Raw genomic sequence first — 23,448 nt, 5'->3', positions numbered from 1 at the left:
TCACTTTACAGCAGCCTCCTCCCAGTGGTGAGAATGAGAACTGCAAGATCCCAGGACTATTTTATAATATAGATAGAAACATGGAAAATTAGAAAATTAAAAATTCTTTAAAAAATCTGTTTAACATAAAAACTTGATTGAAACTATAGGTAATTTTCTCATGCCACATTCCCTTCAGTGTGTAGTCAGCAGGGTGCCACCCAGGGACATGAAGCTTAAAAAAGATCTGTCACCCCCTGTGCCGGGGTGAAGGCCGTCCGACCCCCGCTAGAGACCCTTATACTTACCCCTTCTCTCCAAGTCACGCGCCTGGAGCCGGTCCCGGGACGGAGATATCCCCGTTGGAAGCCTGACGCGCGCTCCAGAGATGAGTCTAACGCCCATAGAGAATGAATGGAGCCGTAATTCTCTATGGGCGTCCGTCTCAACTCTGCAGCTCGCCGGGCTTCCGTCGGGGATATCTCCTTCCCGGGACCGGCTCCAGGCGCGTGACTTGGAGAGAAGGGGTAAGTATGAGGGTCTCTAGCGGGGCCTTCACCCTGTCACGGGGGGTGACTGGTTCCCTTTAAGAACCAGACACAGTCACACGGATAGATATACACATATACCACTGTCTCTGGAACCAAAATGAAGCGGCTCCTACACTGCAGCATTTACTGCCCAATCTTCTCTTTATTCCTGGAGTCCCTATATGCCACGTTTTCTCTGTTACATGTGACCTGCCTGAATGGAGCTGAGTTGCAATACCCAAAACAGTCAGATAAACATGAGTGGCGCTGTTGCTGAGGGCAAACAGCAGATTCTTCATTGTGATCTCAGACATAGGTCAGACTTCAGCGAGACCCTAAAGAGATGTTACCTATGAATTCAAACGCCTCTTCGAAGTACTGCCTGAGATTCTGCTTGTTGCTGTCTGTTGCTGGTAGACGCTTGTAGTTGAAGATCCCTTTCTCGTAATGGTAGAGGGGCAGGTGGGTGGTTACATTGACGATGTACCCGATGTTCATCCTCTGCATCTTTTCCAAATCCTGGGCGTCGTGTTCATTACCGAGAAAGAGGAAGGGGAGGATGGGGGTGAGTTCTGCGTTCTCAATGTCCGGGGTGCTGGGGACGGACTGAGGTAGTGTAATGGTCACGGCCGATGCCCCCCCTCCGTCTGGGCAGTCCTGGAGCTGGAGGGAATTGTCACAAAGGTTTTCATGGTTCTGTTTGAAACTGCTGAGGCCGCCTGGAAAAGAACAGGAGAAATTGAATTTTCTAATTTGAGTTTGTTCTATGTCTTGTGTATTTCTATAACACTACATGATTATTATTATAAGCTGAATGACAAAACCAACTCTGCTGCATCTCTAGATACTTTAAAGTGAAAATCTTTTTCTTTGAAATCAACTGTTTTCAGAAAGTTATATAGATTTGCAATTTACTTCTATAAAAAAAAAAAAACGTCCAGTACTTATCAGCTGCTGTATGTGCTGCAGAAAGTGGTGTATTTTTCCAGTCTGACACAGTGCCCTCTTTACATATCAGGAACTGTCCAGAGCAGCAGCAAATCCCCGTAGAAAACCCTCTCCTGCTCCGGACAGTTCCTGACATGGACAGAGGTGGCAGCAGAGAGCACTGCGTCAGACTGGAGAGAATACACCACATCCTGCAGCACATACAGCAGCTAATAAGTACTGGATGACTGGAAATGTTTAATTAATTTAAGTCATTTACAAATCTGTATAACTTTTTGGTAGCAATTCATAAAAACAAAAATAAAATTCTCAGAGTATCCCTTTAAGTGGACAGGTCACTGCCTCCAGCAATATCTACATACTCCTCTCCAGCTGCTGTCATCATTCGTATGAGCTACACTGTATTCCATTCATGACATTGCCCTTACACTGTCCAGTCATGTCTGTAATAACCCAATCACATAGGTCACTGCGGCCCACAGGGTCAGCGCACTCTTCTGAGGTCAGTGGTGATGGCTGACAATAGACGGCAGATGTATTGATGTATTTTCATTTTCTATCATTATGTTCATATAATCATACAGGGACGGGGCACTGATTCCCTGCGAGATCCGAGCCCTCCCATCCTGCTGTTCTCAGGTGTATCACCCGATTAGATACATGGGGTTCTATTCCTATATTATTATCATCACATGTTCTCTTCTCCACGTAAAAAAAATTGTATAAAAATTAAGCAATTTTAAAAGATGACTTTAGCTTTGGCTGTCCAGGAATGATTTTGCAACAGCTGAAGGAAATGTCTCATGGGAAAATGACTTATTGTGTAAATAAGGTTTTTATATTACACATATTTTTAAAGAATTTTTTGTGATTTCTTTTCTAATTCTCCATTTTTCTATCTATATTATAAAATAATCCTGATATCTTACGGTTTTCATTCTCACCACTGGGGCTAAAACTAAGCTGAGACTTCCTGACGTGTCTGTGGTGATAAGAGGAGGCTGCAGTAGAGTGATCTGTACAGCATTGCAGCGTCATGTGACACCAGTAGATAATAGCAGCTCCCTGGGGAATGACCTCTTCACAGGTCACAGAGCATGCTCAGTAATGTCTCACATTCATCTCAAAGGGAAAAACTCTGTCTATTGTTGTCTATGTCCATGAGTCTAGCTGTAAAGCATGTCACTAAATGCTGTTAAGAACAGCTTAGGCAATATGGCCAATGTACAAAAAGTGATATTAAAAAAATGACAGTCAGGAAAAAGAAACAGACAAGTTTTAGTATCTGACTCTAATCAGTATATGAAAATTTAGTGATCCATTCCCTTTAAGTCATTGTCTCCAAGATCAGCCCCTCCTGTCCTGCTGCTGGTATCAATAACCTAATATCATTGTCCAATGTTATTCCACCTCCATTCTCTGTATGATCCTTTCCCCATAATAATGTACAGGACTCCCTGTGCTCCACGTCATCCCTGGGGCAGACGGGTCACTGCTGCTGCTATGTCCTGTGCACACAGAGGAGAATCAGTCCATATAGCAGCACTATAGTGTCGCCTACATGACGGTGGCTCCTTTACTGTTCTGTGTGACATCTGTAGAGCGTCCTGCCAACCTACTAAGTAACAGAAGAAGAAAGAGGAGGACGGCCCGGGGTAAAAGAGAGTCACAGGAGTAATGATAATAGTGCAACAAGCTGATGAAATTTACTGTTTATTGTTAGCGCAAACGCCCAGACATGAGAGAGCGACCTCGCTATAGAGAACAAAGTCAGGGCGGCGGCCATAAACTATGGGGAGGCCCGGCTGTAAACAAGCAGAAGGAAAGTATATTCCCTCCGAGTACAAAATAACACAAAAAATATATAACAATTGGAAGAATAGAAATTGTGACATAATAAAAATGTTGTCATTCTATTTTATTTTTTAATAATAATAATAATAATAATAATAGTGATAATCATTATAATGATGATTATTATTTATTACTATTATTATTATTAGTTATTTATTTTTTATTATTATTATTATTATTATTATTGTTATTTAACTGTTATGTTTTCATTTAGTTGTTATTTTATATATAATTCTCTTACTATTAGTCCAATTTGTTTTACTTTAATTAAGGTCATAAAACATTTTTAAAAGGTTTCATTTCAATAATTGATTCCATAATTTAATAATCAGGTCAATACTATGTTTTTTTGTTATAGTTCCTGTGTTTATTGTAATGGAAATGATTTAAACAAGTAATTATATGCAGGGTAATAATCTATCCGTTTGGAGAACACATACATCACCATTAGACGTTCTGCTGGAAATTACATTTCTTTGTTTGTGTTTTATATATTTGTATTTTTTAAGCCATAACGTGTCCTGAATTCTTAAGGTTACCAATACAGGAATTTCTTTGCAAATATTTGGCTGCCAGGGCATGCTGGGAGTTTTGTCACAGGTCGGAGACCACTGCCGTAAAAGGACTACAACAACATTATCCAGTCAGAAATGTTTTGTCAACTGAATGGTGTCAAAGAGGCGGGGCCTAGAGCGTCCGTACCTTAGGCCTGCAGTGCCTTTCTTCTTGCCACTCCCCCCAGGTGCATAGATAATAATAAGAACAAATAGGTGTTGCAGGCCTGGGGCACAGACGCTCTAGGCCCCGCCTCATTGACACCTCTTTTCCAGGTTAAAAGATGTTTTTTATGAAAGCTATTTGGACCACAAGTCCACGCATGGAATGACCGCTACAACACAAGGTTTGGAGGGGTTGGAAATGCCTACAGATTTGCTTTAAAGAGACTCTGTCAGTAGGTTTGTGATGCCCTATCTCAGGGTGGCATAAAATAGTGACAGAGAAGCTGAACAGAATGATGTATCACTTACATTGTTCTGTGCAGCTGATCCAGAGATCTCCTCTTGAATAACATGGACAATAGGAAGTCCTCTCTATTATGTGCATGAGCTCAGTAGTCCTGGATATTCATGAGAAGCAGAAAACTCCGCCCACCTGCTGCTGATTGGCAGTTATCTATCCATGCTGTGTATAGGCAGTCACCTATCAATCAGCAGCTGGAGGGCGGGGGGAGGGGTGTGGCAAGAATCCCATTCTCCTGCATATTAGGAAAACAGCTGATCAGAATGATGGAAGTAATACACCGATCTGTTCAGCATTTATGTCACTAGTTTATGCTTCCTCATTTAAAGAAGTCTGGCAAAAGTTTTTATTAAAGTGTTGTACTGTCCCCCAAAAGTTATACAAATCCCCAATATACACTTATTACAGGAAATGTGTATAAAGTGCTTTTTTCCCTGCACTTACTACTGCATCAAGGCTTCACTTCCTGGATAACATGGTGATGTCACTTCCTGGATAACGTGGTGATGCCACTTCCTGGATAACATGGTGATGTCACTTCCTGGATAACATGGTGATGTCACTACCTGGATAACATGGTGATGTCACTACCTGGATAACATGGTGATGTCACTTCCTGGATAACATGGTGATGTCACTTCCTGGATAAAAATGGTGATGTCACTTCCTGGATAACACGGTGATGTCACTTCCTGGATAGCATGGTGATGTCACGACTCCCAGAGCTGTGCGGGCTGTGGCTGCTGGAGAGGATGATGGCAGGGGGACACTGAGGGACACAGGGCACTGGAGGGACACTGAGCATCCCCCTGCCATCATCCTGTCCAGCAGCCACAGCCCGCACAGCTCTGGGAGTCGTGACATCACCATGCTATCCAGGAAGTGACATCACCGTGTTATCCAGGAAGTGACATCACCATGTTATCCAGGAAGTGAAGCCTTGATGCAGTAGTAAGTGCAGGGAAAAAAGCTTTTTATAAGCATTTCCTGTAATAAGTGTATATTGGGGATTTGTATAACTTTTGGGGGGCAGTACAATACTTTAATAAAATCTTTCGTCTGAATTCTCCTTTAGGCTGAATAGACCCAGTGACAGCCATACTGTAGAAACTGAATACACTTAGTTCCTCATTGTATTACACACAGATGAAGCAGAGCTGAATGGGTCATCAAACATCTGTGGCTGCATGATTTAGACGTTTTAACGTAATATAATTCGATAGACTCTATCTACCGCCTCGTGTCAACCCAACTTCAATCGCACAGCGCGTTCTGCCAAATAACAAACTCAGCTCGGCTACATCTTTTTAATCTTTTACTTTGGCCGTGAGGTTTATTTCCATAAACTATAATGCGCTCACTGTCCACGTGTCGCTGTTGTTGATTTACGACGCAGTCAGCCTTCATATTGTGCGTCTTCTTCTTCATAATGACATCATTGTCAGGGTCCCCACCTGCCCGGCCTCTATGGCAACGATACAAGAGCACACAATGACATCAGCCCTTTGAGCGCAGACAATACAGAAGAGCGGCTCTGTGTAACACTGCTGGGGCAGATCACTTCCCGGGAATGGATGATGTAATGTCAACAGGTGCAGGGGGAAAAAAGGGGAACTGGGACTGATAGCGATGGTGAGGCTCAACCGTATCGTTTTATGGCACCATATGGCGTGTGAGCTGCAGGGCCCGTACAGGAATCAGCCAGTGACGAGTCATCCACCAATGCCATATATATATATATATATATATATATATATATATATATATATATCCTATCAAGTGGTTCAAAAGTGTTTGTCCCTCCATATACAGAGCCCCTCTACAGGTTGGACCTGGTATTACAACTAAACCATATTCTCCTCCATTGGGCTGAGCTGCAGTACCGAGCACAGCCTATGAACAGATGTGGCGCTGTTTCTGTAATAAGATGGACATGTTTTTATAGTTCTGTACAATTCTCACATTCATTGTTTATCTGCTCCTGGGAAAGTTGGGTGGGGTAATAGGAAAACCATGACGGATCTTTGCTTTCCACTTTCCTATTGGTCATATTAAAGGGGTACTCCAGAGAAAAGAAATGGTTTTCAAATGTTGTCAGAAAGTTATGCAGAGTTGTAAATTACTTTTATTTGGAAAATCTCCAATCTTTCATTACTTATCAGCTGCTGTATGTCCTGCAGGAAGTGGTGTATTCTCTCCAGTCTGACACAGTGCTCTCTGCTGCCACCTCTGTCCATGTCAGGAACTGTCCGGAGCAGCAGCAAATCCCCATAGAAAACCTCTCCTGCTCTGGACAATTCCTGACATTCATGTAGGCGGCTTTTGGTATGATTTAAGAGCTATATCTGGTGCTCTGAGCCAATCAAGTCTATTTTTATTTTTTAGGGTGCCTTCACACACACCAGATCCGCAGCAAAATCTGCTGCAGATCCATTGCAGAATACATAGTCGCAGCAGGATTGATATCCCGTTGTATGTAAGTTAACCCTCCAGCGGCCGGAACATACATCACCTCCTCCCTGCTCTGGCTTGCTTCGGGGGTTCCTGGCGTCTGCTCGTCCACTGATTGGCTGAGCGGGACGTCCTGACAAGAACCCCCGAAGCAAGCGGCATGTGGTCTGAGAGAGGGAAACTGCTACCGCATACCCCTTTAATCCTGCACGAGCAACACAAACATCCTCCCCTACAGCTCCTCATCCCCTCTCACAGCATGTGGTCTCAGAGAAAGAGAGAGAGAGCAGCTGCATCCCCCTCCTCCCCTTCCTGGTGCTCAGAGCAAAACAAACATCCTCTCCTACAGCTCCTTCTCCCCTCTCACAGCATGTGGTCTCAGAGAGAGAGAGAGAGAAACTGCAGCTGCATCCCCCTCCTATCCCCTGCTTTTAGTTTACTATCATTTCTTAGGAAGTTTATGTAGAAAGGGAACTATGTTCTGCTGAGAGATGAAGAAGACCTGACTTTCTCTATACAGGACAAGATTTCTTACAGTCAGATGTGCTACTTATTCATGCAGAAAACACATAGTAGGCTTTAATGGAACTCTTACTGGGGGAGCGACCCCCATCCCTCCACAGCTGAACAGTCTCAGATCTAGGACGGATCACACTCTGCTCTGACAAGAGAAGGAAACAAAGTCTCCTCAGTGGTTTTGTGTACACAGCAATAATTCCTTCTGATACGGTTAGATCATTTATTTATATAGAAACAGAACACCCTGGAAAGAAGAAGAAGCAGCAGCAGCTACTATATTACACCGCACTCCTGACAGATGGCGGATTACACCGCCTCACGTGGAAGGAAACACTGTAAAAAATTATTCTGCAAGATGTGTATCTAATAATGTATCTGTGTATCTAATACTGTATCTGATTCCGATAATGTGTATCCTATATTGTATCTGATGGTGTGTATCTAATAATGTATCTGATGATGTGTATCTAATAATGTATCTATGTATCTAATACTGTATCTAATTCCAATAATGTGTATCCTATATTGTATCTGATGGTGTGTATCTAATAATGTATCTGATGTGTATCTAATAATTTATTTGTGTATCTAATACTGTTTCTGAATATGTGTATCTAATAATGTATTCGTGTATCTAATATTGTATCCGATTCCAATAATGTGTATCCTATATTGTATCTGATGGTGTGTATCTAATAATGTATCTGATTATGTGTATCTAATAATGTATCTGTGTATTTAATACTGTATCCGATTCTGATGAGTATCCTATATTGTATCTAATGGTGTGTATCTAATAATGTGTCTGATGATGTGTATCTAATACTGTATCTAATGATGTGTATCTAATAATGTATTAGACTAGATGTATTCTGGCCACTAAGCCTAATAATAATCTGACACCTCTTGTTCGCCCCCCTCCTCCTTATCATCACAGATAGGAGTACAGTGACAGGTGACAGCAGTATACAGATAAGATGGGATGAGACCATTCACAATACAGCTGCTTCTCCTGCCTGGATAATGATCTTTGCACATGTCACAAAGCATGCCCACAACACTCTCCTACACTAATAGCGTCAGCTCCAGTCTACTTTACCTACATCCATGGGGCTTGCTGTAAAACATGTCTCTATTTTATGCTATTAAATGGAATAAAAATATATTTACAATTATAAAAAATAAACTGTTTATAAAAAAAAACATGTTTCAGTATCTGCCTGTAGTCAGTAAAAAAGTGACAGATATCCTTGGAGAAAATATGGACTTTCCGAAGTGCAAAGGCACGCCCCCTACAAAATTAAAGGGATATTCCTCAAACAGACATAATGAAAGAATAGAGGAGGATATACATGTAGCAGTCACAGGCCGTCCTTAGGGCCCCATTACACCAAATCCTTGGCCGAACTTGGCCGATTAATAGTCGTTCCGGCTGATAATCATTTGGTGTAACAGGTCATGTTAAAGGGCAACGATCACCTGACATGCACGATGGCGGCTGATCATTCTCTTTAAACATGCCCCCCACCCATCAACGAATTTTTTTTTTTTTTTTTTTTTTTTATTAAACACATATTTAGCTAATTGGGGAAATCCAGTGAAAATGACCTTCTGATATGAGACCAACATTGATTTCCTACATTAAAGGGGAACTCCAGAGACAAACATATTGTTTCAAATCAACGATAAATATTACTTGTCTTTACAAATCTCCAGTCTTCCAGTACTTATCAGCTGCTGTATGTCCTGCAGGAAGTGGTGTATTTTCTCCAGTCTGACACGTTGCTCTCTGCTGCCACCTCTGTCCATGTCAGGAACTGTCCAGAGCAGCAGCAAATCCCCATAGAAAACCTCTCCTGCTCTGAACAGTTCCTGACATGGACAGAGGTGCGGATAGAACTGCACTGTAACCACTTATACAGCGTATAGTCGTATAAGTATAGTACAGCGGATATAGTCACTGTTTGGGGGAGGGATATTAGAACTCACTCTATTCTTCTCAGCACAACCTAAGCCAGCACTGCTATTCTATGTTCACTACCTCTACAGTTCTCGGTGCAGATCTAGTCCAGTCAAGTTCAGAGCGTATTGTCTGCTTGTATGCCAAAGTATTTATCAGTAAAGAAAGAGCTTATTTATTTTAGTGGGGCTCAGTGGTTAGCGTACTAGCACCTACACACCTGTAGGTGGCGGTACCGACAATCCGGGTGGGTCACATCTCCACTCCGGTCCACTGTGATAAGCGCCCAAGGGACCCATCACAGCCCGGCAGGTCACCGACCATTGGGGAAGGCTATAGCCAGCCACAAAAACTAAAAGCAGGTGTTCTCCATACCTGTGTGCGAAGTCAGCACTGGCGTCACAATAACCTAACATCTGGCTGAGCTATATCCCGACCAACCACCACAGTAGTGGCGTCACATAGTACAATCTAGCAAGTGACTGGTCGCAGCTGCCACAACACCACACGAGCAGCCACCACACGCTCCTTAAGGGTACAAACACACCCCGTATACGCAACAGATCTGCAGGAGATTTGATGCTGTGTTCAGTTATTTAGATCTAATCTGCTGCGTATCTGCTGCATATCGCAGCAGAAAATACGCTGCGATACGGTGTGTGTGTTTGTACCCATAAAGGGGTTATCCAGCGCTACAAATACATGGCAACTTTCCCGCTACTGTTGTCTCCAGTTTGGGTGGGGTTTTGAAACTCAGTTCTATTGAAGTAAATGGAGCTTAATTGCAAACCGCACCTGAACTGGAGACAACAGTAGGGGGAAAAGTGGCCATGTTTTTGTAGCGCTGGGTAACCCCTTTAAGGACAACCCTGCACAGTGCAGACACCTCAGGTAGGAAACATCTTAGTGCTGTCCCCCGGGGAGCTGCTACCTGGCGCTGAGCTCTCTGCACACAATGTTCTGCAGCCCATGTACAATATAAGAGAACAAACAACCCAAAGTACACAGGAGAGAACACACGGTGCCACCCAGATGGGTGATACCCAGCTGGACACATCATACATATATATATATATTTATTTATTTATTTTTTACAATCCTAAAATCAGGTGTGTGTATATAAGATGGGGACAGAGAAAACTATCTATCTATCGATCGATGTAAAAACCCATATAAATACTGTTCAGGAAGTATACCCTGCTTTAGAGAGATAAATAATGCTATACAGTTAGCACTTCAGTATGTCTTACTTTCTCAATCATGGGAGAAATGAAATGAATTAGGTGATGACAGAGAGACAACTGACCTGTATAAGACTGACAATTGTGCACAACAGTAATGTACATGTACTGAAAGATATATATCCATGACTAAAAAACAGGTCACAAAGCTCTCAAAAATATTCCATTAAGACTACTGCCACTTTGTGTCTATATAAATACCATAATACTGCCCGGATATACAAGAATATAACTACTATAATACTGCCCGGATATACAAGATTATAACTACTATAATACTGCTCCCTATATACAGGAATATAACTACTATAATACTTCTCCTATATACAGGAATATAACTACTATAATACTGCTCCTATATACAAGAATATAACCACTATAATACTGCTCCTATATACAGGAATATAACTACTATAATACTGCTCCTATATACAAGAATATAACCACTATAATACTGCTCCTATATACAGGAATATAACTACTATAATACTGCTCCTATATACAGGAATATAACTACTATAATACTGCCCCTATATACAGGGATATAACTACTATAATACTGCCCCTATATACAGTGATATAACTACTATAATACTGCTCCTATATACAAGAATATAACTACTATAATACTGCTATATACAAGAATATAACTACTATAATACTGCTCCTATATACAAGAATATAACTACTATAATACTGCTCCTATATACAAGAATATAACTACTATAATACTGCCCCTATATACAGGGATATAACTACTATAATACTGCTCCCTATATACAGGAATATAACTACTATAATACTGCTCCTATATACAGGAATATAACTACTATAATACTGCTCCTATATACAGGGATATAACTACTATAATACTGCTCCTATATACAGGAATATAACTACTATAATACTGCTCCTATATACAGGAATATAACTACTATAATACTGCTCCTATATACAGGAATATAACTACTATAATACTGCTCCTATATACAAGGATATAACTACTATAATACTGCTCCTATATACAGGGATATAACTACTATAATACTGCTCCTATATACAGGAATATAACTACTATAATACTGCCCCCTATATACAAGAATATAACTACTATAATAGTGCTCCCTATATACAAGAATATAACTACTATAATACTGCCATGGCCACTTCTTTCGGCGGATAGCGGAATACGCCGGCCCATAGAATGGTGTCTATGGAGCCAGCGGAAAGGTGCGCAGCCGTTCGCGCGGCCAGCCGTCGGAATTCTGAGGATATTATCTGCGAGAATTCCGTTGTGTGAACCCACCCTAAAACCTCTCCTGCTCTGGACAGTTCCTGACATGGACAGAGGTGGCAGCAGAGAGCATTGTGTCAGACTGGAGAGAATACAGCACTTCCTACAGGACATACAGCAGCTGATAAGTTCTGGAAGACTGGAGATTTTTAAATAAAGGTAAATTACAAATTTATATAAATTTATGACACCAGTTGATTTAAAAACATTTTTTCCGGAGTGCCCCTTTAAGTTGTCATTGTGGGAAAACCCTTTAAATCTATTATTTCAATGGGAGATTTTGTGGACTTTCCCTTTAAATTAAGTAATGAGTGAATGAGATGACATCATGTGCAGCCTTTCCATTCATGTTTGTCTAGCATCCGGTGTCATTGTCAAAAAGAACCTGTAATTCAGGTCTTACAGTACGTTCCATAAGGCAAACAGCGGCCGTGTGCTCAGTACACATCCTGATTCCTCACATGTTGGCACCGGCTCAGCCACAAGCTAATGTACCCAGACGGTGTACAGCACCAAGCATATGGGCAGCACCAACAGCATACATAGACTTCTATAATGCTGCACACCTACAGCAGGGAGGCACTGATACCCAACATGGCGCAATGTGCTGCAGCTATTCACCTGTACTGTCCCCCTCCTGTCCAGTGTGGATTAGAGGAGAGGACACTGGCACCTGTCCTGATTCATAGACCTCAGCCGCCATACCCTCTATCTATAGGCAGAGCACTGACTTACTACAATGGGTATAATGTATCACCCGCTGGTAATTACAGGTTTATTACACGTCCCAGTGAGTGATGATCTATAACCACCAGTTATACTGGGCCTTTCCTTTGTGTTACCGCCAGGGCTGGATTAAAGGGAGGGCACCAGGGGCACGTGCCCAGGGGCCTCCACCACTAGGGGGCCTCCACCAGCCCAAACCTGGAAGTGGTGTCTGGGAGCCAGTCCCACGCGCAAAAAGCATGTGGAAAGCCTACCTGGATACAGCACTGGCCATACTGCATGCTGTCCAGTGAGGGAGGGAGGTGTAGGGTTAATCCTGTGTAAGCATCTCCCTCCTGGCAGGCTCAGACTCCCCCCTGGTGGGTCTTTGAATGGATTCTTCCTGTCAGGCTTCCAGCTACCTGTCTCCTGCCGAGGTCCTCACTCCCCCTCGCCCCTCCCCCTCACTGAGGAGAGGACAGCGTGGGACCTCAGCAAAGAAACCTGATCTCTCCAGCAGGGATGTGACATCATGGAGCATGCTGGAGGATCTGTCACAGTGGCTTTCAGGCTGAAGAAACAGAGAAGAGCCAGAGGAGAGAAGACCTGTCATTTGCCCAGATCAGGTGAGTAAGAGGCTTTGTTTTGTATTGGCATATCAGAGCAGGGATATATACTATAAGGGCATATATCAGAGCAGGGGGCATATACTATAGGGGCATATATCAGAGCAGGGGGCATATACTATGGGGGCATATATCAGAGCAGGGTTATATACTATAGGGGGCATATATCAGAACAGGGGTATATATATATATATATATATATATATATATATATATATATATATATAGCGCCTGGGTGAAGTGTATGATATATAGCCTGTGTGCATGGTATGGTATTTAGCCTGGGTTCAGTGTATTATATACAGCTTGTGTGCAGTGTATGGTATATAGCCTGTGTGCAGCATATAACATATAGCCTGTGTGCAGTGTATGATATACAGCCTGTGTGCAGTGTATGATATATATAGCCTGTGTGCAGCATATGACATGTAGCCTGTGTGCAGTGTATGATATATAGCCTGTTTGCAGTGTATGGTATATAGCCTGTGTGCAGCATATGACATGTAGCCTGTGTGCAGCATATGACATGTAGCCTGTGTGCAGTGTATGATATATAGCCTGTGTGCAGTGTATTGTATATAGCCTGTGTGCAGCCTATTATATATAGCCTGTGTGCAGTGTATGACTTGTAGCCTTTGTGCAGCATTATAGCCTGTGTGCAGCATATGGTATATATAGCCTGTGTGCAGCATATGACATGTAGCCTGTGTGCAGTGTATGGTATATGGCCTTTGTGCAGCATATAGTATATAGCCTGTGTGCAGTGTATGGTATATGGCCATTGTGCAGCATATGACATATAGCCTGTGTGCAGTGTATGATATACAGAGCCTGTGTGCAGTGTATGGTATATAGCCTGTGTGCAGTGTATGATATATAGCCTGTGTGCAGTGTATGATATATAGCCTGTGTGCAGCATATGACATATAGCCTGTGTGCAGTGTATGATATATAGCCTGTGTGCAGTGTATGATATATAGCCTGTGTGCAGCATATGACATGTAGCCTGTGTGCAGCTACTGTATATATGCCATGATCCTTAGGGTATATTCACATGTACCATATCTGCTATAGATTCTACACAACCTTTAAGTACTTTCTGGTTGCTCTTTACTGCTTCAGGTAGTGTACATGGTTGGGAATTGAAGATGGGACCTAGACTTGCAAGTTCAGGTTCTGCCTGCGATTCACATCTGCATATGCTGCTGTGGTGGCTAACACAGGGGGCAAGAGAGCACAGAAAGTGCTAAAGTGCTGTGTTCTCGCATTGAATTAAGTGGGAACACACCGCAATGCTCACCCCTCCCCCATCCTGTCACTAGGGCCTGGCATCTTCCTCTGGACTGCAGCCTCTAGGGACCGTCATATGCACAACAGAGGAGGATGCTGAGCCACACAGCCAGGAGTGAGGAGGGGTAGGTGCTAAGTCTGCTACAGTAATCAGCCACCTGTATAGATTGCTGTATGGTTTATTTATGGGGGAAGAAAATGGGGGGGGGGGGGGGGCAACAAAATTGTTGCCCAGGGCCTCCACCAGCCTTAATCCGGCCCTGGTTACAGCTGTGTGCAGAGAGATAGTACAGGGCGGCTGCATATAACGGAGCTCTGGATAGTCAGTGTGCCGCCATATCCTTCCCTACAAGCCATGAAGAATTAATCTGTAATACAGTGATACATGGTATGAAACTGAGGATTCAATGCAAGTCACTGTGTACATACATTACATTACTCCAGAGCTGCACTCATTATTCTGCTGGTGAGGTCACTGTGTACATACATTACATTACTTATACTGTATTATACTCCGGAGCTGCACTCATTATTCTGCTGGTGAGGTCACTGTGTACATACATACTGATCCTGTGTTATACTCCGGAGCTGCACTCACTATTCTTCTGGTGGGGTCACTGTGTACATACATTACATTACTTATACTGTATACTCCGGAGCTGCACTCACTATTCTGCAGGTGGGGTCACTGTGTTCATACATTACATTACTGATCCTGTACTGATCCTGAGTTACATCCTGCATTATACTCCAGAGCTGCACTCACTATTCTACTAAACACAAAGCTGGAGTTCCTCAGTAGTCCCTCCTTATTCAGTTCTGGGTTGGGAAGTCCCTAGAACAATAACTGCGCAGCTCCTCCAAAAATATCGCCACACTTAGATGCAGGCCGCGCCCGGTATTGCATCTCTGCACCAGTCTTCATTTACTTGAATGTGACTAAGCTGTAATAACAGAAACACCCTGAAACAAGAGCGGTGCTGTTTCTGTAGAGAAAGCATACCTTACTGTATTCCTGTCTATCTGGTGTAGTCTGCGTGTAGCAGAGGTCCTCTCACTTAAAGGGGAACTCCCTGATAGACCCGCTCCCAAGTTATCTCGCCTTGTGATCAAGGATTGTGAACTGTGTTGCTGTATTACTGTATTGCACCTTGGGATTGATGCACAGGAAGGGGTTAACTGAGTCCTCTTGGTCAGAGTGCTTGTTGGGACTGTGGGAGAGGTAGCGTACCACTCAGGCCTCTCAACCATTGCCGCAGCATCATCAGCTAGCCTGCACCACAACAACCCCCAACATCCACTCACAGCCTTAGGACCCTGTTATTCCTCCTGGAAATGTTTGGATTTATTTAAAGACTTCCAGGATGAATAACAGAGGAACAGAACAAATCAGAAATAATAAGAGGGAGATGAGATTATCCTCTTCAACCTGTCAGTCATCAGCTTTTTCAAAACTACAACTCCCAGCATGCCTTGACAGTTCTCGCCCTCTGTTATTCCTCCTGGAAATGTATGAATTCATTGGAAACTGGGTATGGGGCATATCCTCCCTATATACACCCTATATCCTCCCTATATACACCCTATATCCTCCCATATACACTCTATATCCTCCCTATATACACCCTATATCCTCCCTATATACACTCTATATCCTCCCTATATACACCCTATATCCTCCCTATATACACCCTATATCCTCCCTATATACACCCTATATCCTCCCTATATACACCCTATATCCTCCCTATATACACCCTATATCCTCCCTATATACACTCTATATCCTCCCTATATACACCCTATATCCTCCCATATACACTCTATCCGATCAGTGTTATCTAGGGACGCCCCCTATCAACAGGGGAACGGTAACACACAGCTGGCATGTTATGTGTGCATTTCCAGGAGGAATAACAGAGGAACACCAAGCAGAATTAAGGACAATATCCTAGAAAGCGGTGTCCTTGTGGCTCTCCAGATGTTGCATAACTACAACTCCCAGCATGCCCTGTAGGTATAAGGCATATCCTTCCATTCCCTATCCAATCAGTGTTATCTAGGCACGCACCTTATGTACCAGAAAACGGTAACAGATTTGTTCATGCATTTCCAGGAGGAGCAACAGAGGAACAGCACATAGCAGTATTGGGGCCGGTTCAGACTACGGAATTCTTGTGGATAAATTCTGTTGCCTGTACGGTATTTATCTGCGAGATTTCCGTAGTCTGAACCCGCCCTTAAAGGGGTAGTTCACAAAAAAATAGTTTCTTTCAAATCAGCTGGTTTTAGAAAGTTATACAGATTTGTAATTTACTTCTATTAAAAAAAAAAAAAAAATCTCCCGTCTTCCAGTACTTATCAGCTGCTGTATGTCCTGCAGGAAGTGGAGTATTCTCTCCAGTCTGACACAGCGCTCTCTGCTGCCACCACTGTCCATGTCAGGAACTGTCCAGAGCAGGAGAGGTTTTCTATGGGGATTTGCTGTTGCTCTGGACAGTTCCTGACATGGACAGAGGTGGCAGCAGAGAGCACTGTGTCAGACTGAAAATAATATAGCACTTCCTGCAGGACATACAGCAGCTGATAAGTACTGGAAGACTGGAAATTGAAAACTACAACTCTCAGTATGTAGTTTTGCAACAGCTGGAGGGCCACAGGTCGGAGAGAACTGCTATCAAATGAAACAGACCCTACAGAATGGTCACTTAGAGGGCAGTCATCCGGCACAAAAAGGCAAAATCCCTGGAAATTTCCGCGGATCTCCCCGCCGCACATTCCATGTATATATAATCCAGGACCTCGCCGCGCCGCTGCCCAACCATGCCGAAATAATGTTAAATAAAGCAGGTAATAGATGTGCCTGGGCGTTTTATTTTTAACCTGGCTCGGCCATCTGACAAATAACATGTGACAGGTGGCAGGAGCGATAGTCGTGAGCCGCAGAGCATCGCCTCCAATTTTCATGCATTGCTGGCAAGTTTGCCTTAAGGTTATTGGTGCCCTGTAAAAAGCCTCCGACCATCACCAATCACCCGGAGAAGGTAGAACATTAACAGAGCACGAGGGCGAGTGACAAAACCGCAGATTTCACGTCCTTTTATCCCCTCCCCCAATGTAAGAACTATTGCATAGAAAATATATTTTAGAAAAACATAAATTTTCCTCGCAGCTGTAGTTTCTAATCATGTGACCTGTGTAGAAGAGAAGAGACGCTACTGGATGGTTATATAAGCAGAACGTGCAGCAGTGTGAGGGTACAGGATGTGATGTCACCCAGGGCACAGACGGGGGCGCCAGAGAGGAGACCGGAGGCCTGGGACCAAGAGCAACGGCAGAATGAGATTAGGAAGGATGGGAAGAGATTATGTGCAATGGTATTTATAGGATGGATGGATAGATAGATAGATAGATAGATAGATAGATAGATAGATAGATAGATAGATAGATAGATAGATAGGAGATAGATAGATAGATAGATAGGAGATAGATAGATAGATAGATAGATAGATAGATAGATAGATAGATAGGAGATAGATAGATAGATAGATAGATAGATAGGAGATAGATAGATAGATAGATAGATAGATAGATAGATAGATAGGAGATAGATAGATAGATAGATAGATAGATAGATAGATAGGAGATAGATAGATAGATAGATAGATAGATAGGAGATAGATAGATAGATAGATAGATAGATAGATAGATAGATAGGAGATAGATAGAAGATAGATAGATAGATAGATAGATAGATAGATAGATAGATAGAGAGAGAGATAGATAGATAGATAGATAGATAGATAGATAGATAGATAAGAGATAGATAGATAGATAGATAGATAGATAGGAGATAGATAGATAGATAGATAGGAGATAGATAGATAGATAGATAGATAGATAGGAGATAGATAGATAGATAGATAGATAGATTGATAGGAGATAGATAGATAGATAGATAGATAGATAGATAGATAGATAGGAGATAGATAGATAGATAGATAGATAGATAGATAGATAGATAGATAGATAGGAGATAGATAGACTATCCCCCCATCATCCGCACACTGTTGAGCCATCGATTTGACTGACATAGAACACGCTTCTAATTTCATCCTAAAATAAGTTTATTTTTAAATAGATGATTAAAGGAAATCTCCGGCGTCCGCGACCACCACTGCCGCCGCTGCCGGATACAGGTCAGAGCGCTGACTCATCAGGAGTAATCACTTCCCTGTAAAGTCTCCGATCCCTCTGTAAATCCGATACCAGAGCCGAGCGCAGGAGACCAGAGCGCAGCCTGAAAGAGAAGTCTTATGGTAATGATGCGTCACATAGCGTAAGCTGTTAAAGAGACAGAGACGCTGAATATACAGAGAGCGCCATGTGACCACCACCGAAAGTGTCTTTAATAGACACCGGAGCTTGAAACATTGGAAGAAGGTGTCTGCTCTGATGGGTCACGTTCTCCATCGTGTGGACGGCAGGGTGCATGTACCTCTATTACCTGGGGAGGAGATGGCACCGGGATGCACTATGGGAAGAAGACAAGATGGTGGGGGCAGAGTGATAGGCAATGTTCTGCTAGAGACCTTGTGTCCTGGCATCATGTGGAGGTTACTGTGACACCGACCACCTACAAAATCATTAAACTCACCAAGCCCCCCGTCATGGCATCTGAGCAGAAAGTTGGCTGAGATCCAATCCCTATGAGGGTACCTCACACTTGTCCCTCCTCTCTAAAAGAAACCTATCACATAGTCTTCCTATGTCTTCTCCACAAATGAGATTGCTTCCTGAAGTCTTACTATAGTGGTGGAGCAGATTATTCTCGTAGGTCTCAAATAAAATTCAGTATAGACAGAGCCAGTGAAAGGAACAGAACGTAAGAGACTTTCCAGGGCCTGGCCTTGAGGCCAGGACCGCCTGTGAGGTTCTACCCGGAGTCAGAGAGTGCATCCAGATCCTTATTTCTTTTCAAGCATTCCTGCACCCTAACCATGTCAGACTAGTGAAACCTGTGGTGAGTCTACTATAGACAGGGACCAAGGACTTATCCACGCTGAGGGGCTATTCTCTTCTTCTTCTCAAGTGCCCTGATAACTTTGACAGGATTATCAGATTTTCAGCAGTCACTTTTCTGCAACTCACTAGGTCCCAAAGAGAATTCTGACAGCTAACTTACCCACAAGGTGTTCCTGGACTCATGTCACTCTGTGCCCTCTGCCAGCAATAGGCGGAACTTCATAGCTGTGTACACAGGTATTTTCTATCAAGTATATCATCACTGATACAAGGTGGTTAGAGCCCTAACAGCTGAGTATGCAGTGTCTGGATAGGCCTCATCTTAAGGTAGCCCACTGTCTTCTAAGTCTAGTCTATATAATCAGATACATCAAGAGACTGTGGTTCCTCTGCACTATACCTGCACTTACACTGTTCATCTACGGGCAAGTGTTGGGATCCAGGGAGTGTATATACCACTCTAAGCCCAGTGACAAGTGCCGCAGTGGTACCACAACACCTACCCTTGCAATTCCCATCTAGCAACCCCTAGGTCACCACAATATCACAGGGATATGGAGTCCAGGCATCAAAGGGCTATGGGGTCCGGGCCTCCATGGATCAATCCAATATTGTGGGGGCCTCAATGAGTCAATTCAATATGGTGGGGGCCTCAATGGATCAATCCAATATGATGGGGGTCTCAATGAGTCAATCCAATAGGGTGAGGCCCTCAATGGATCAATCCGATATGGTGCGGGCCTCAATGGATCAATCCAATGTGGGTGCCTCAATGAGGCAATACAATAAGGTGGGGGCTTTAATGGGTCACTACAATATGGTGGTTTTAATGTTATTACTGATACACATTGGGTTAGCACCTGGGTTCTGAACTCATATCCCACTAAGGACAAAATCTACTTAGGTTTATATGTTCTCCTCCTGTTTTTTTGGGTTTCTTCCCATGATCCAAAAAATGACTGATGCGCTAAAAGCTCCTTAATATGTAAGTCTGGGATTGTGACCTTGGGGGTCCTTGCCATATTGGTAGGGACTATGTATAATGATAGTCATCATAGGGTAGGGGGTACCTTGCCATATTGGTAGGGGCTGTGCATAATCATAGTAATCATAGGGTAGGGGGGTCCTTACCATATTGGTAGGGGCTGTGCATAGTGATAGTCATTATAGGGTAGGGGGGTCCTTGCCATATTGGAAGTGACTGTACATAGTCATAGTAATCATAGGGTAGGGGGGTCCTTGCCATATTGGAAGGGGCTGTGCATAGTGATAGTCATTATAGGGTAGTGGGGTCCTTGCCATATTGGAAGGGACTGTACATAGTCATAGTAATCATAGGGTAGGGGGTACCTTGCCATATTGGAAGGGACTGTACATAGTGATAGTCATTATAGGGTAGGGGGGTCCTTGCCATATTGGAAGAGACTGTACATAGTGATAGTCATTATAGGGTAGGGGGGTCCTTGCCATATTGGAAGGGACTGTACATAGTGATAGCATATTGTTCCGACACCCTCCCATCTCAATTCACGATGAGTAAATTACCAAGATGGCTGAAATTGCTGTTTTCTGTACATACAGCTACTCATCCATCTCTTTCCTCTACACTTAGAGGGATTTGTTCCAGTATATTATCTACAAGCCCATAGACTTTAGTGAGATGAGACCACCCATGAAGAAGGTGACCGAGGGGTCCCCATGCTTCCTCAATGGTAGATGAACTGCTCCAGTATCACATGAAGGAAAGGGTTACTCCAAAACAGAACAACACATCAATATCCATTAAGGTGAATGGGAATTAATCAGCCGCTAATTGCAGGTTATCCTGCCCGGCAGTGCGGCAGCGGCGGTCCTGAGTGCAGGAAACGAGTGACAATGATTAAACTCTATTTAGGCTTTTGATAATTGTAGTTAATAGTGTTAATGGAGTAACCGCATCTGCCGAGCACACATCCGGGGGTCTAAAAGCTTACAGCTTCTTCACTGACAATATCACAGGCTTTCCTGCCCCCGACAGACATTGAGGTCCCATCGGGTTGGATGAGGTTTTTTACAATGACACTTAATTTAATTGAAAATTGGAAAATTTAGATTTAAAGGGGTTGTTTACCCATTTTTTTTTCTTTCAAATCAACTGGTACCAGAAAGTGGCAGAGAATTGTAATATACTTCTGTTTAAAAATCTCCAGATGGGGCGAGGATAGAGCAGTGACAGCGGTGGATGGGGCGAGGATGGAGCGGTGGATGGGGCAGTGGATGGGGCGAGGATGGGGCGGTGGATGGGGCGAGGATGGAGCAGTGACAGCGGTGGATGGGGCTAGGATGGAGCAGTGGATGGGGCGGTGGATGGGGCGGTGGATAGGGCAATGGATGGGGCGAGGATGGAGCGGTGGATGGGGCAGTGGATGGGGCCAGAATGGAGCGGTGGATGGGGCGAGGATGGAGCGGTGAATGGGGCGAGGATGGAGCGAGGATGGGGCGGTGGATGGGGCGGTGGATGGGGCAATGGATGGAGAAGTGGATGGGGCCAGGATGGAGCAGTGGATGGGGCGGTGGATGGGGGCGGTGGATGGGGCAGTGGATGGGGCGAGGATGGAGCGGTGGATGGGGCAGTGGATGGGGCCAGGATGGAGCGGTGGATGGGGCGAGGATGGAGCGGTGAATGAGGCGAGGATGGAGCGAGGATGGGGCGATGGATGGGACAGTGGATGGGGCGGTGGATGGAGTGGTGGATGGGGCGAGGATGGAGCAGTGAATGGGGCGAGGATGGGGTGGTGGATGGGGCGGTGAATGGGGCGAGGATGGGGTGGTGGATGGGGCGGTGGATGGGGCAAGGATGGAGCGGTGGATGGAGTGGTGGATGGAGCGAGGATGGGGTGGTGGATGGGGCGAGGATGAGGAGAGGATGGGGCGGTGGATGGGGCGGTGGATGGGGCGAGGATGAGGAGAGGATGGAGCAGTGGATGGGGCGGTGGATGGGGCGGTGGATGGGGCAATGGATGGGGCGAGGATGGAGCGGTGGATGGGGCAGTGGATGGGGCCAGGATGGAGCGGTGGATGGTGCGAGGATGGAGCGGTGAATGGGGCGAGGATGGAGCGAGGATGGGGCGGTGGATGGGGCAATGGATGGAGAAGTGGATGGGGCCAGAATGGAGCGGTGGATGGGGCGAGGATGGAGCGGTGAATAGGGCGAGGATGGGGCGGTGGATGGGGCAATGGATGGAGAAGTGGATGGGGCGGTGGATGGAGCGGTGGATAGGGCGAGGATGGAGCGGTGGATGGGGCGAGGATGGAGCGGTGAATGGGGCGAGGATGGAGCGGTGAATGGGGCGAGGATGGAGCGAGGATGGGGCGGTGGATGGGTCAATGGATGGGACAGTGGATGGGGCGGTGGATGGAGCGGTGGATGGGGCAAGGATGGAGCGGTGGATGGAGTGGTGGATGGAGCGAGGATGGGCGGCTCCTCTGATGCCCACTGTGTGTATTAGCACATAGACTGTATATAATGTTCCTCATGATCTTACTGGCAGGGAGTGATCAATAATTCATTCACACTCTCAGCAAAGGAAAGCAAAAAATTCCACCGCCTGACTGTGTCTCATCACTGTCACCGCGCCGCCGGAGAGCGCACCACAGAGGACATAGATCTATATGATATACAGAACCATACAGAGAAACTATATACAGTACCATACACAGACACTGCGCTATATACAGAACAGAGAGATTATATACAGAACAGAGAGTCTATATACAGTACAGAGAGGCTATATACAGTGCAGAGAGACTATATACAGTACCATACACAGACACTGCGCTATATACAGAACAGAGAGATTATATACAGAACAGAGAGTCTATATACAGTACAGAGAGGCTATATACAGTGCAGAGAGACTATATACAGTGCAGAGAGACTATATACAGTACCATACACAGACACTGCGCTATATACAGAACAGAGAGATTATATACAGAACAGGGAGTCTATATACAGTGCAGAGAG

At 44.2% G+C, this 23,448-nt stretch overlaps 1 protein-coding gene across 1 annotated transcript in view; it reads right to left on the bottom strand.

The window, feature by feature from the left end:
• DUSP10 (dual specificity phosphatase 10) overlaps window positions 1–23,448 on the bottom strand; it is a 42,752-nt gene that overhangs the window by 1,906 nt on the left and 17,398 nt on the right. The window contains exon 3 of the mRNA XM_069954292.1: window positions 860–1,228. Within this exon, the coding sequence (XP_069810393.1) occupies window positions 860–1,228 (369 nt within the window). The remainder of the gene's footprint in view (window positions 1–859; window positions 1,229–23,448) is intronic.

This window comes from Dendropsophus ebraccatus, chromosome 15 (assembly GCF_027789765.1).
Source record: "Dendropsophus ebraccatus isolate aDenEbr1 chromosome 15, aDenEbr1.pat, whole genome shotgun sequence".
NCBI classification, from domain to species: Eukaryota; Metazoa; Chordata; class Amphibia; order Anura; family Hylidae; genus Dendropsophus; species Dendropsophus ebraccatus.
The sequence above is the reverse complement of the archived record's forward strand: the minus strand, read 5'-3'. Positions and strand labels throughout refer to the sequence as shown.